This window comes from Phoxinus phoxinus (genome assembly GCF_949152265.1).
Source record: "Phoxinus phoxinus genome assembly, chromosome: 15".
Taxonomy (NCBI): Eukaryota; Metazoa; Chordata; class Actinopteri; order Cypriniformes; family Leuciscidae; genus Phoxinus; species Phoxinus phoxinus.
Genome location: NC_136890.1, coordinates 2,876,287 through 2,890,993, shown reverse-complemented (window position 1 = coordinate 2,890,993; position 14,707 = coordinate 2,876,287). Strand labels below are relative to the sequence as shown.

The 14,707-nt window shown below is 37.8% G+C and overlaps 1 protein-coding gene across 2 annotated transcripts; it reads left to right on the top strand.

The window, feature by feature from the left end:
• Positions 1–3,973: 3,973 nt before the first annotated feature.
• On the top strand, positions 3,974–14,339 carry fgf17 (fibroblast growth factor 17). Of its 2 annotated transcripts, none has more exons than XM_079637920.1 (5): positions 3,974–4,422; positions 4,900–4,936; positions 5,672–5,852; positions 7,592–7,698; positions 12,048–14,339. In XM_079637920.1, exons 1-5 carry the CDS (start codon positions 4,391–4,393, stop codon positions 12,327–12,329), a joined length of 639 nt encoding a protein of 212 aa, XP_079494046.1. In that variant the 5' UTR covers positions 3,974–4,390; the 3' UTR covers positions 12,330–14,339. The 2 variants fall into 2 exon arrangements, with proteins under 2 accessions (XP_079494046.1, XP_079494047.1); XM_079637921.1 differs by having other exon boundaries at positions 5,708–5,852; positions 12,048–12,429.
• The last annotated feature ends 368 nt before the right edge of the window (positions 14,340–14,707 follow it).

Genomic DNA, 14,707 nt, shown 5'->3' with positions numbered 1-14,707 from the left:
CCTCACACACACACACTAACCCGACCCCTAAACCCACACACACACACACTAACCCGACCCCTAAACATACCCATCACACACACACACACACACACACTAACCCGACCCCTAAACATACCCATCACACACACACACACACACACATACACACACACTAACCTGACCCCTAAACATACCCATCACACACACACACACACACACATACACACACACTAACCTGACCCCTAAACATACCCATCACACACACACACACATACACACACACTAACCCGACCCCTAAACCCACACACACACACACACACACTAACCCGACCCCTAAACATACCCATCACACAAAACTTTCTGTGTTTTTACATTTTAAAAAAAAAACTTTAATTACTTTTTTTTTTTAACCAGATTTACAAATGAGGACGTCCCTATAGGGAGGTTTTTGAGATTTTGGGAACTTCTGGGTAAAACTTTGTCCCCAAAATATAGTTAAGTACGTAAACACACACACACACACACACACAAACACACACATTACCTCTGTGTCTTCAGTTCAGGCTTTTAGGGTGTGTCTGTTTAAATGTCCAGCACATGTCAAACAGTTCAGAGGTTCAGATCCCAGTTTAATAAACCTGGGCCGTAATAATCCGCGTGTAGTCGGACTAGTAGTGCAGTCTGAATAATAGAGTCACGTCAATCTGGATTACAGGGGGTTGGGTTACACTGGTGGACAGGACATGCAAACACTTGATTGGATTGAAAACTGAAACAAAAGCTGCACATGTGCAATGACGTCAAATGGTGTAATGGAGCGAGCCGAGCTGTTGCTGATAGTTTTGACAAAAGATCTCTGATTCTGATTTGTTGACTATATCAGATTTTTTTTAAAGAGTCATGTGACTTTTTCAAAGATTTACGACTCGCTTTGATGAGAATATCTGATCCGCTTACATGGCACACGCAATGCATGTATCGGATTATCATATTAATTTCCACATATGAGTGAGGCCTGTACGTGTGTCATATCCGGTCTGAGAGGAAACATTGGGCACAATGTACTGTAAATGCGGCCATAAACACACATATCAACCCGATCACTTTATTTAGCGCTCATGTAAACACTATGGTCGGATTCATCAATCGATCAGATTTCATTCCGATTGAAACATAAGGTGTCCATGAAAATGTAGATAATATCTCTTAATAGGTGAGGAATTCAAATCAATTCTCATGAGTGTACTGGTCACTTTTGCAGGACATTGCCATAATTATGATATTCCATAAGCATTCCCACAGAAATCCGCTAAATGCTCTACAGATTTATGTAAAATTGGAATGTCAATCACAACGGTTTCCCGCCCCTTGCATGTTTTTTATTTTATTAAAGTCCCACTAGTCAATAATTTTATCCCGTAAAACTCATCTTTGATCACCGAAATTACATATTTAAAAGTTTTTTCCTTCAAAAAAAAAAAAAAGCTTAAATGTAACTTTACACCTTTGCCTCATTTAGTCTTCGAGGTTCTATGAATATGCAAATGAGCCCCGCCTCCACTCACTCACTCACTCAGAGATCCACTGGTTGGCGATCACACGTTGATCTGATTGGTTACAAGGTAGTGTGTGACGTCAGAAACACCAGCGATTTCAAACCGTGTTTTTGAGACTGTCTTTGGTTCACTGCAGTTTTAAGCAGAAAATACTCAGCTATGCTGTCCACTTATGAACTTACACATGGTTTGTCTTAAAGTGTATTAAAGACACATAAACAACATTAAAAGCTGGATTTTCACCACAGGAGGGGGGAAGGGGGGGGGGGGGGGGTAAATAATTAGCCTAATTTGATGATATTTTCAGCCAATACTCAGTCTCTTAAACTCCATCCCACAGATTTCTCCTTCCAAACTTAGAGCAGAAACAAAGTTATGTCTGGACTTGCCCATGAGACACTTAAACTAGCAACTGACTAAACAAATGACAAAATTGTAATGAAATTCTAATTAGTTACATTTTGAAAATCTAATGCTCATTATTAAATTAAATTGAAAATAAATATAGGTAGATAAAACGTGTGCAGAGTTTAGACTCCTGCAAGACTTGAGCTATTCAGTCCTCCGGTTACACACACACACACACACACACACACACACACCTGTCTCACTCGTCTTTATCGCCAATAACTATTCACACCCTTCTGACTATCTGTCCGTCGTTAGCAGAATACAAACTGATGGGTGGAGAACACTTTGCAATAAACGCCGAGAGTCCCGTCCACGTCTGTCACCGTCCTGACCCGTCACACGGACAGTTCACAAATTTAAATTCATTCAACGAGTGAGAGCATTCATAAACTGAATAAAAAATGGCCATAAAATAGAAGTATATAAAATTCTATACATGTGGTTCTGGGTCCTGATCCAGGTTGCAGAGAGCTATGAATATAAAAATAAATAAAAATCATTATATGCAACTACAGCAAAAATAATTATGGTCATTGAATTTTTTCCATATCATTTGTTTTTGACATGCAAGGTGTGCATCCAATAAAATACATAATTCAGCATATTGTGCAAAACTTGGATTTTAGTGCATCCAATCAAATTATTACTATTTTCACAGTATTTTGCATTTGTGACCCTGGATCACACACCAGTCTGGAGTCGCTCAAAATTATAGATTTTTCTTTTATGCCAAAAATCATGAGGATATTAAGTAAAGATCGTGTTCCATGAAGATATTTAGTAAATGTCCTACCGTAAATATATAAAACATGTATTTGTGTGAGTGAGTGCAGCACAATCGTGAACATAAATGCACAACTTTAAAGGAGATTTTCTCAATGTTTACATTTTTGTGCTCCTCAGATTCCAGATTTACAATAGTTGTATCTCGACCAAATATTGTCCTATCCTAACAAACCACACATCAATGGAAAGATTATTTACTCAGCTTTCAGATGATGTATAAATCTAAATTTCAGAAAATTGACCCATGTAACTGGTTTTGGGGTCCAGGGTCACAATTGTTAACCCATATTGACAAATGATATGCCAAGGCTGCGAGTCAAAAAATTAAATGACGTTCTACATTAAATATGGGGTTTGGCGTTGTGTTGTGTTGGGTCACCAATCTGAGTTCTGAACTAAATCCGAGAAACACTGATTTACAGTATATATCCGGTGAACGTGATTTCCTGGATCAACTTTCCAATAAATCAATCAATCATACACTTTATATCACGTTTAGGCTTACAATCAGGGTTTAGTGCTTCATCATCCGTGTTATTCACACACAATTTCCTCAGATTTTAGGCATAATTTAGGTTTGGGACAGGAATGTTGTTCCAGGATCAACAATAGGTTGATCCAGGAACATGTTGCGCTTGGTAAACCACGGTGTCCGTATAATCCTTGAGTTTCACTCTCCTCGGTGTGGAAAAAGCTCACACAGATTTTGATTTGAGGGAACCAAGTGGCTCTGCTATGGTCACACTTGCAAGACAGCACTAATTGCCCCGATGCGACTGAACTGTGCGTGGGAAAGCGAGCATCCTGTTGACGTTATATCGTTAGTGCTTGATGTGGATTCTGCAGGAGCGAACAAAAGCCCGCTGGAGGCCTGTGATTAAAGGACACCATTGTTATCTCATTAGAGCCGCCAGGTTAGCAAAAGGTGTGAGCCGTGGCCCCTAGACCAACACTGAGATGGGCCCTAACACACACACACACACACACCCCTTTCTGAAGAACCTAAAGCTTTAAATACAGAGGATGATCTGAATACATCACAGTTCTTTTGGAAAGATTAATCATCCGTTAGCTGGGAGTTTGGGTGAAACTGGGAGACATCAGGAGAGGCTTGCTTTTGCCAGTCAGTCACATGGTCTCTTGGTGGTGAAGTTAGTGATTTGATTCATTTACATAGATGTTAGAAACCCCTCCAGGTGTGCATCTAACAGAACACAGCAAGGCTTGAGGATTTTTGAAAAGTGCACGAGTCTCTGAAGGGGAAAAGGGAGGGATCTGGACGTCTATCCCGGTGGCGCAGTGAATGATCCAGACGCACTGTGACAGTGCCAACACAACATCAAGAGCACACTGCACCCTGACTATCAGATGACCGCGTTGCTATAACATATGATGGAAGTCCATACTCTTCTGGACTGTATGTGGATCGCCTTTTTCCCAGTGGGATTTATCCGCGCGTGTGTGTGTGTGTGTGTAAAGACGCGCATCTGAGCGGCTTTTGAAGATCTCGCGCTCCTGAAGTCGCGTTGTATATATTTATATATTTATACTGGCATATGGATTTGACTCTGTTCATTTAATCGGGAGATCACAGCGAGCTGGATTATCATTCTGGAGAACCCTGGATAAAACTTTTGACTGTGCGTTTTTCCACAATGTATGGAATAAATCAGCGCTGCTTGTACATGTGAGTATAGCCTACTGATATTTGGCGATATTTAGATATTTAATCTTAAAAAATAAGATTGCAGATGGACATTTTACAGTTTGATGCTTTATAAGAAGAATGTGCAAAAAAAACAAAAACTTTATTTTCTAGTTCTTTAGAAAATGTTTTGTTTTGGTGCTTCGGGGGAAAAAAGTGTTTTAATTCCCAAAGAATCATAAAAGCAGCAACTCAATTATTATATATAAGTGAAAATATGTATTTGTTCGATGAGAAAACGTTATTTGCTGAACTGAAAGTAACGTAAGAGAACGATTGAATTACTTAATGTGTATATTATGTAGCCTACATTATGACACACGCATTAATCTAGGCTACTTTACATTATAGCCTATAATGTTATTATATGTAGCCTATTAACTAATTATATTATGCTATTATATCTATTATATAATGCATTATAATGCTTTTCTCACTTTGATTTGTTTTATTTTGTAGCTCTTTTCACTTCTTCGTGGTGTGGTGTCACGCGCAGGTAAACAGCTGTTTATTACATTTTATTTTGTTTGTGTTTTTATGGCCTAATAAGCATTAGTATTTCATTTAAACTGCATGCATATGTCAATTACATTTAGTTTAAATCTGATACTTGTATAGTAAGCAAGGTTATAGCCTATGTCAAGCTTCAAAATCGATGAAAAGTTGTAATAACTGTGTTCTTGGTAGGGCACATCAAATGAAGCTAGTTTACATGTCTAACGATTTTTAGCATCGATTAGGCTACTTTATTGTAACTCATTAGAAATCATTGTAAGTTTGCTGAGGCCCTCTAGTGGGCCCCGGGCCCTAGCTGGGATAGATGAGCCTAAATCTAATCTAACTCTGTTGAGTCGGTTATAGCAACACGACCTCATGAAAGTGTATCGTGCAATTTATAGGTCTACGCAAAAAAAAAAAAACTCATAAAAAGTTTTTAAGTGCATGTGATACGTACTGTAAAGTAAACCCCTTGGGATTAGTGGTGTGGAATATTACACGCCATAAAGTGCGTATCATATGCACGCGAAAACTGCGTAGGCCTATCATATGCACGCAACATCTCTCTTTTTTGCGTATAAATTGCACGATAAATAGCCTACATGAGATCGGGCTGCAGAGTTAGATCAGTGCTCTTTCTGGCATGTACAAAAACGAAACAGGTTTTCTATTCCTGCAATAGAGAGACAGAGAGATCATATATGTGATCTTATTTTCCCTTTGCACCGAAAAGGGGGAGAAGAATCACCCTTCTCCTAATTTTAAGCAGTATGTGAGGGAACAGGGCTCGCTGACGGACCAGCTGAGCCGGCGGCAGGTTCGGGTGTACCAGCTGTACAGCAGGACCAGCGGGAGACACGTGCAGATCCCGGGCCGCAGAGTCAGCGCCACCGCGGAGGACGGGAACGCGTTCGGTGAGTCCGCGTCCAGATCCATCCGCGTCGCGGTGATTCACTCACGGGGGTTTCGGTCAGATTATAGGGCTGTTTCGCGGCTGATTGCTTTATTGGCTGAAAAGGGACTCGCTGATATAGTTCAAAAGACATTTCTTTGCTTAATCGTTTCCCCTTTGTGTTGATTAGGATGTGATAATCTGCTTCAAACAGCAAAGGGAAATGAGACTGGCTTGACTTGTGAGAGTCATCTTGAACATCATGATACTGCACTATGCATTTGAACTTAATATGCCTGAAATCTTAAAAATATTGACCTATCACACATTACACACACTCCAATTCTTTCTTTCTTTCTTTCTTTCTTTCTTTCTTTCTTTCTTTCTTTCTTTCTTTCTTTCTTTCTTTCTTTCTTTCTTTCTTTCTTTCGTTCTTTCGTTCTTTCTTTCTTTCTTTCTTTCAAAAATTTAGCCTATTTCAAATTAACATTAAACAATTAATAATAAACGTCAAATAATTCTCGCACCATCAAACATTTTGACTTTTTTATTAATTCCCAGGATATTAATTATTTTCAAAAAATATCAACACTGTAAAATAAATTGCTGCGATTATTTATCACAACTTAAAATCCAACATTGTTTCTACTTTGAAAAGTAAGTGTTCATGCTTGACTTAAAATATTAAGTTTAGTTAACTTTAGTTTAGTTTAGTTAAGTTGGATATTTAAGTTATCTCAACAAATTTTAAGTTGTTAAAACTAATCACAGCCACATTTTTTACAGTAAACATTTACATTTTTACTAGTTAAAATGTTAATTCTTAATATCAGGAATTACATTTGTAGTAACAATGGCAAGTTTTGATATCAACGATTACATTTCCACTAGTAAAAATGTCAATTTTTGATATCAACAATGATGTCATCACTCGCAGAAATGCAAATTTTTAACAAGTAAAAACTATAATTCTTGATATCTGTAATTGTATTTTCACTATAGGCTGTCATTCAAATTCAGTTGTTGATATCAAGAACTCAGTTTTCACTAGTTGAAATGTTAATTGTTGATATCTATAAATGTATTTTAAAATGTTACATTTGTTATTTTCGATATCTGTAAATGTATTTCTGATATCAATAATTAGGAGTGTAATTTCAGATATCTAAAATGGCTCTTAGTAACAATCAGAAATTAACATTGTCACTAGTACAGTATTTTCCACAATTTTTTACTAAATCAATTCAATTATTGATATCAAGAACAGACATTTCCTCTTGTAACAACATAATTACTGATATCAACAATTCTGATTGTTAGTAAAATTACAATTAAAGATCTCAATAATTCTAGTTTTCTAATTACTGGTTGAAATGTAATTCTTGATATCAAGAATTTGTATTTCTGAGAGTGATGACATCCTTGTTCATTTTTACTAGTGGAAATTCAAAATTGCAATTACTAATTCCTGATATCAAGAATTAACATTTTAACTAGTAAAAATGTAATTGTTAATATTAATTGGCACGAATTCATATCGGGATGATTAAAAGTCAAATTGTCATATCATCTAAGTGTAACAGGACTGAATTTCATTGATCAAAAGAGACTTTAGGTCGTCAGGTAGAATTTCTTTTTCACTCCTCTCAAAAATGTTGAGCTAAATTTGGTGTGTTTTCATTATGATTTCGGTATAGTTTTATATGATTTTGATAGATGGCTGGATCTATGCAGTATTTTGACACTCGTCCTGCATTACAGCCAGACTTTATGTGGAGACGGACACCTTCGGGAGCCGAGTTCGGATCAAAGGAGCGGAGACGGGCAGATACCTGTGTATGAACCGCAGGGGGAAACTAGTGGGCAAGGTGCGTATCCTATCCATCATCCTGCTTGCAGATTCCTCTGTTTCATTTTTGTTGGGCCGAGTGTATTTTGAACTTCACACAAAAAATGGATCTTTGATAATTAGGTTGCATGACTGAAAACATGAGATCGACCAATAGAAAACCACAACCATCCAATCAAATCCCCACGGACAAAATCAAGCCCCGCCCACATTTGTTCTTGTTTGCGAAGCGATTTCACTCGGATATACAGTAGTGAGCAAAAGTGACGTCCAGAGGGGATATTTCCATTCTTCCTTCGCACTTTGTAACAAATCTTTCCCTCGTGGGTCAAAATGACCCGAAGCCCTAAAATTATATATGTTTTTGATTTTTTTTTGTCCAGAATGCTTATTTTATTTCATTTTGATAATATTTTTTTCATTTTTTAATGCAATGGTTTTGGAGATTTTTTGTTAGTTTTTATTTTATTTACCTTTAAATTACTAGATTTGATCAGTAAATGACAAATAAATAGTAATTTCACCACATTCCTGACATTCTTTCAACTTAAATAAAAAATAACTCACTATTTCATGCATATTGCTTTTAATTCAGCTCAAAATATCTTACATTGTGTGTCTTTGTCGACCTCTTGTGGAAAAAAATAAATATAATAAGATATTTCATGACTCTAGCCACTAGATGGCCTTATAGCTCTGTATGGAGGAACGAGGTGTTCCTCTGGGTCCTAAAGTCAGCATCCATTCAGATACACATGTAGACATTATAAAATACTTCTTTGGTAAAGTTTTAGCATTTTTTGTTTGAATTTTGAGAATTTTTAGGTTTTTCTATGTGTACTGAAGCATTCCTCGCATTACATTCATTCATAAGGGGGTCAGATTGACCCGAGAGGGAAGGATTTGTTTTTTTTGTTTTTTTTAACCATAAAACTCCTCGAATCCATTCAATTCTTTTTGTGTGTATTCGTGGTTCAAGTGCGACTTCTGATGAACACTCAATTTGTAACTTAAAATAATAAAATAATAAATTCGCGTGAAAATGATCTGAGGTTAATGACCCTAACAAGTTCAATTAAAACATCAAAATATGTGGAAAATATTTTTTTATATTTTAAATATGAGGGTTGAACAAAACAATTTATACTTAATGTTTTGTATTTTTAGGGGATTTTTTATACTAAATTATATTTATTCTGTATTTGTAATAAATGTATTCACTTTTTGAGCATATAGACCTGCAAATTAAATTTCCAACTTAAACTGTTGTAAATCTCTTTTCTAAGACGACACTTTGCAGATTATGTGAAAACATTTTAAAAAGTGAACTTGAGAAAAAAGTAGCAGAATTTTACGTGTATTGTTATGAAAACTGCACAAAAATACCATTTTCAATTTTGATATGAAATATATATATTTAAAAATCACGTTTTAATCTAAAACTTCAACTAAATCAAAGCCATAAATCTAAACAAGTTGTGTTCCAAATTTGAGCCTGATATCTCAAAATATGAGCTTTCAGTGATATTGTGTTTGGCTGCAGTACCAAACGCTTCCACTAGATGAAATCTGTCTCATTCATTTCCAATGCGCCCATTTTTGACTGTGAGGTGACATTTTTTTTACAGGACCATTTAACCCGTTCGAATCATGTCCATGATTTTTTTTTTGTGTGTGTGTGTGTGTGGGTGTGTGTTCACATAGCAAGTGCCAAAACCTTTACAGAGTTTCATACCATTCCAATGAAGTAAAAATTTTGAAACAAACTAAATGTTAAATAATTTGGTCAAAAATGACAGAAGAGCACCAGTGGGTTAAAATACAAATCTGTCCTCCCTTAAAGCTAGGGTCGGTAATGTTGGAGAGCTAGCCAGATTTGAAAGTGGCACCTCTTCTAAGCTCCGCCCCCTCCTGTCAGTGCTCCGTCCAAAGCTACGCCCCCCCACAAACATGAACGCGCATCCACATTTGGAGTCAGCTGCATGTACCTACCAGTGATGCGCGGGTTGATCCAAAATGAGCGGATCGCGGAATGATATTCGGGTCGCGGTCGGTCGGGTCGTTTACCTTTGTAATTTATATAGTACTAGACACAATGTTCTATGAAATACACAGGTCTACACTTTATTGTCTGAATGCGCGAGGATGACGCACGAGCTCAGTCTGCAGAGATGACAGCTGACGGGGGACAAAATGCCCGATTTCCCAACGCGTTGAACTGAGCAATGCCATTGTGCCATTTTAATAGGCTACTTTTAAACACATATAGCTCAGTAATGTCAGTTTTATGTAGCCTATTTGCTGAGAGGGGGCGGGATTTTTGTTGGGAAAGTCCGGGGAGAGACGCATACGTCGATTAGACTGGATAAACACATGCAGCATCTTAATTGTTAAGAAAATGAAACGAAATAAATGAATAAATCAAGCCTTTATTACAAAACACTAGGCGATATCATACAGCATTCTGAAAAATGCGCACCCCTAGTTCCTCCGTCTACGGCCCATGACGCGATGAGCATTTACTATAGCTACTTTAAAAAACGCGGGTCAGGAACAATTCTTTTTTTTTTTTTTTTTTGCGGTCCGAGTTGCGGGCGGGTTAGTTGAAAACGTCGGTCGGGTGCGAGTTGTTTATACATTGACCCGCGCATCATTGCTGTGCACGCAGTGGTGCTCGGGCACGAGACATGAAGGCATCTGATTGGTTCTTTACATTCGCACCGAATGGCAGTGATTGGTCAGAGTTTTTACTGTCCTACAGCTGCTACAGAGGTCAGATTTGTTTCATTCCTTTTTCTGAACACATAATGTATTGACTACTATCAGAATGGAAGGACCATTTCACTCAGTATAAAAAAAAATGTTTCTGAACAGGATTACCAACCCTAGCTTTAAGTCGCTCCAAAAAGACAAAAAGAGTTATAAAAATGCCAAAGCTGCTGTTTTCCATATATAAACCCCTGGCTGTGTAAACGTCAGAGCAGGACATGCAGATCACAGCTGGACAGTGTGAATGAGTGTCTCGACCAGTCCTGTATGTGGAGGAAGCACTTCTTTCACACGTGCACAGTCAGATGTCAAGCACTTCTTCCTTCACGGACGTGGAAACATGTCTTCAGCGCGCTGAGTTTGCCGTGAGATGAAGTGCTGGACAGATGGAGACGGTGAGGGCATCGGGCCTGAGCCGTGTTGACCGACGAGGACTCGAACAATGCTGGAGATCACGTCGGACACACGCCTTTAAAAGCACTTTCAATTCCTTTTGGAATTATGAAACAAAGTCTGTCATTTAAATAATAAAAGCTGGTTTATTCTCCAGGAACAGAGGTCACATGCTGTTCAACTGAGATAATAAACATACACGTCATATTCATCCGTAGGGGTCAGTGTGTGAAGTCCAAAAAATAAGTGCGCTTCATTGTATTGAGAATGTAGTACATAAGCGTATATATAAAAATCTCTACTTGCAAATGTTTCCTAACACACTTAAGAAACTTAAACTTGAGTAAAAGAAATGCACTTTGAAATAATGTCAAATGAAAAGACAATTTTAAATAATGTTTTAATGCTCTAAAGAAGTGCACTTATTTTGGTGAGGTTTTAAAGCACATGTGAAATGCTTTTAACTGTAGTGTGTTATTAATATTAATATATATAATATATTTTTAAATGTACTAAATTGCAACTTCATCATTACAAATGTGCAATTATAAAATATATTTAAATACCTTTAGATAATACGAAAAGTTCAGACAGTTCAGTTCAGTTCAGATCGCACTGTAGTCAATAATTCTCTCCCTTAAAACTCTTTGATCAACAAAATGACGTTTAAAAAAAAAATCCTTAATTTTTTTATTCGTACCTTAAAATATCTTGAATGTAACTCGACACCCTTGCCTCATTTAGTATATGCGGTTCTATGAATATGCAAATGAGCCCCGCCTCCACTCACTCACTCACTCAGAGATCCACTGGTTGACGATCACACGTTGATCTGATTGATTACAAGGTAGTTTGTGACGTCAGAAACACCAGCGATTTCAAACCGTGTTTTTGAGACTGTCTAAATGCTTCTGGTACAAAAACAAATGTGGGCGGGGCTTGGTTTTGTCTGTGGGGAATTGATTGGATGGTTGTGGTTTGCTATTGGCTGATCTCATGTGAGTGACAGGTTGCCCCGCCCACGTCATCAGAGAAGAGACGCTGCGAGAGGAAGATATTCTGATTCAAGATTACTAGGAATTTAAAACAATCACAGATAAATAATTTATAATAAAAACTGCAATATTCCAAGAGCTGGCCATTTTGATTTCACGATGACTGTAATGTCCTGTGCAATAACCCGTGATTCTTCTCTCTTCCTCCCAGACTAACGGCAGGGGACGGGACTGCATCTTCACAGAGATCGTTCTGGAGAACAACTACACGGCTTTCCAGAACGCTCGATACGAAGGCTGGTTCGTGGCCTTCAGCAGAAAGGGTCGTCCCATCAAGGCCTCCAAAACCAGGGAGAACCAGCGGGAGGTTCACTTCATCAAACGCCTCCACAAAGGCCCTCTCCCCTTCCCCAACTCAGACCAACCCAAACACTTCGAGTTCATCAGCTTCCCTCCGACCCGACGGGCCAAGCGCAACAGAAGACCTTCCTAACACCAACACTTACACACACTCCGCGGACTATTTCCCCGACCCGCTCACTAGATGCGTCTCTATAGCACGCATTGTGTTTATCAGGCAATTTATACGCCAAACTTACATGTGTATTTTTTTTATTTTTACGTGTGTATTGGTGCGTTCAAGTCCTCTTGGGAAGTTCGTACACACGATGTGGGAAGTCGTGTTTACGACGAGTCAGATGGCGGAGTACTTTCTCTTAATTACACAAAAATACAGTGAGGTTCATAAACTCTAGTTCTAGAAAATGAAGAACAAAGATTTGCATCAGGTGTACTTTGTTTTTTATGTTTTTAGTTAATTTATGAAGCCACTTCCAACTTTATCGTTACATATTGTTATTTTATAATGCTATCATATTCTGTGCAGGCGATTAGCTTACTGCGCTGTAAATAGAAAAGCCAGACAATATCACTGATGAATACCTTTAAGTGTTGTGATGTTTCTCAGTGACACGCCCACAACTCGTGAAGATCGGGGGTTAGAGAAAACCTCGAGCTCCCCACTCATATTTACGATATTTTGGTGGCGTTTGGTTAGGATTAGTGGTGTGGGGTGCGTGTGTATTACACGCAATAAAGTGTGGATTATATGCACGCGAACACTGCGTATTATATGCATGCGAAAACTGTGTATTATATGCATGCGAAAACTGTGTATTATATGCATGCGAAAACTGCGTATTATATGCATGCGAAAACTGTGTATTATATGCACGCGAAAACTGCGTATTATATGCACGCGAAAACTGCGTATCATATGCACGTGAAAACTGCGTATTATATGCACGCGAAAACTGCGTATTATATGCACGCGAAAACTGCGTATTATATGCACGCGAAAACTGCGTATTATATGCACGTGAAAACTGCGTATCATATGCACGTGAAAACTGCGTATTATATGCACGCGAAAACTGCGTATCATATGCACGTGAAAACTGCGTATCATATGCACATGAAAACTGCGTATTATATGCACGCGAACACTGCGTATTATATGCACGTAAAAACTGCGTATCATATGCACGTGAAAACTGCGTATTATATGCACGCAAAAACTGCGTATTATATGCACGGGAAAACTGCGTATTATATGCACGCGAAAACTGCGTATTATATGCACGTGAAAACTGCGTATTATATGCACGTGAAAACTGCGTATTATATGCACGCGAAAACTGTGTATTATATGCACGCGAAAACTGTGTATTATATGCACGCAAAAACTGCGTATTATATGCACGCGAAAACTGTGTATTATATGCACGCGAAAACTGTGTATTATATGCACGCGAAAACTGCGTATTATATGCACGCGAAAACTGCATATTATATGCACGCAAAAACTGCGTATTATATGCACGCGAAAACTGCGTATTATATGCACGCAAAAACTGCGTATTATATGCACGCGAAAACTGCGTATTATATGCACGCGAAAACTGCGTATTATATGCACGCAAAAACTGCGTATTATATGCACGCGAAAACTGCGTATTATATGCACGCGAAAACTGCATATTATCTGCACGCAAAAACACGACTTCCTTCCCACATCATGCGTACGAACTTCCCAGGAAGACTTGAACGCGTAAACCCATGTGTATCCTGCACATCAAAATTAATGTTCGCGTATATATTGCACGATAAACACAATGCGTGCTATAGACACGCATGTTCGTGAGGTCGGGCTGATCTCCCTGTTAATACTAAGAAGAGGCTGCTTTATTTTTATATCGTTTCGTACTTAATGGACTTGAACACTGAACACTGAACGGATGCTCGTTGTAAAGGGTGACTTGTAAATATGATTGATAAGATAGTAAAAGAGAATGTATATATTTAATTAAGGTGGTATTTGTATGTGTGTTGTTGTGTGGGCGTTTTAGACAATATGCTCAATATTAAACACAATAAAAGAGACGGTTTCCTTTAAGGGGAATGTAAGTGTAAAATAAAATATAAATCCACATTGGTTTCAACCGAAGATGTGTACATTATTCCTCATATGTCTGAAATGGAAAGAAAAATACATATGAGTCTCAAACTGATTCTCATTTTTAGCTACAAATGAGAAGACATTAATACTTTTTATTCATTTTTTAAACAAGTGTCAGTTAATATATTTATAATGTTCCTAAATATTCCTATTTTAAATAAATAGCATAATAAAATATATTTTTAAACATGTTTTTATTCATGAAATAATTCATGGAAAATGTATTCCAGTTTCCACAAAAATATGAAGCTGCACAACTGTTTTTTAACACCGATAATAATCATAAATGTGTCTTAAGCAGCAAGTCAACACACACACACACACACACACACACACACACACACACACACACA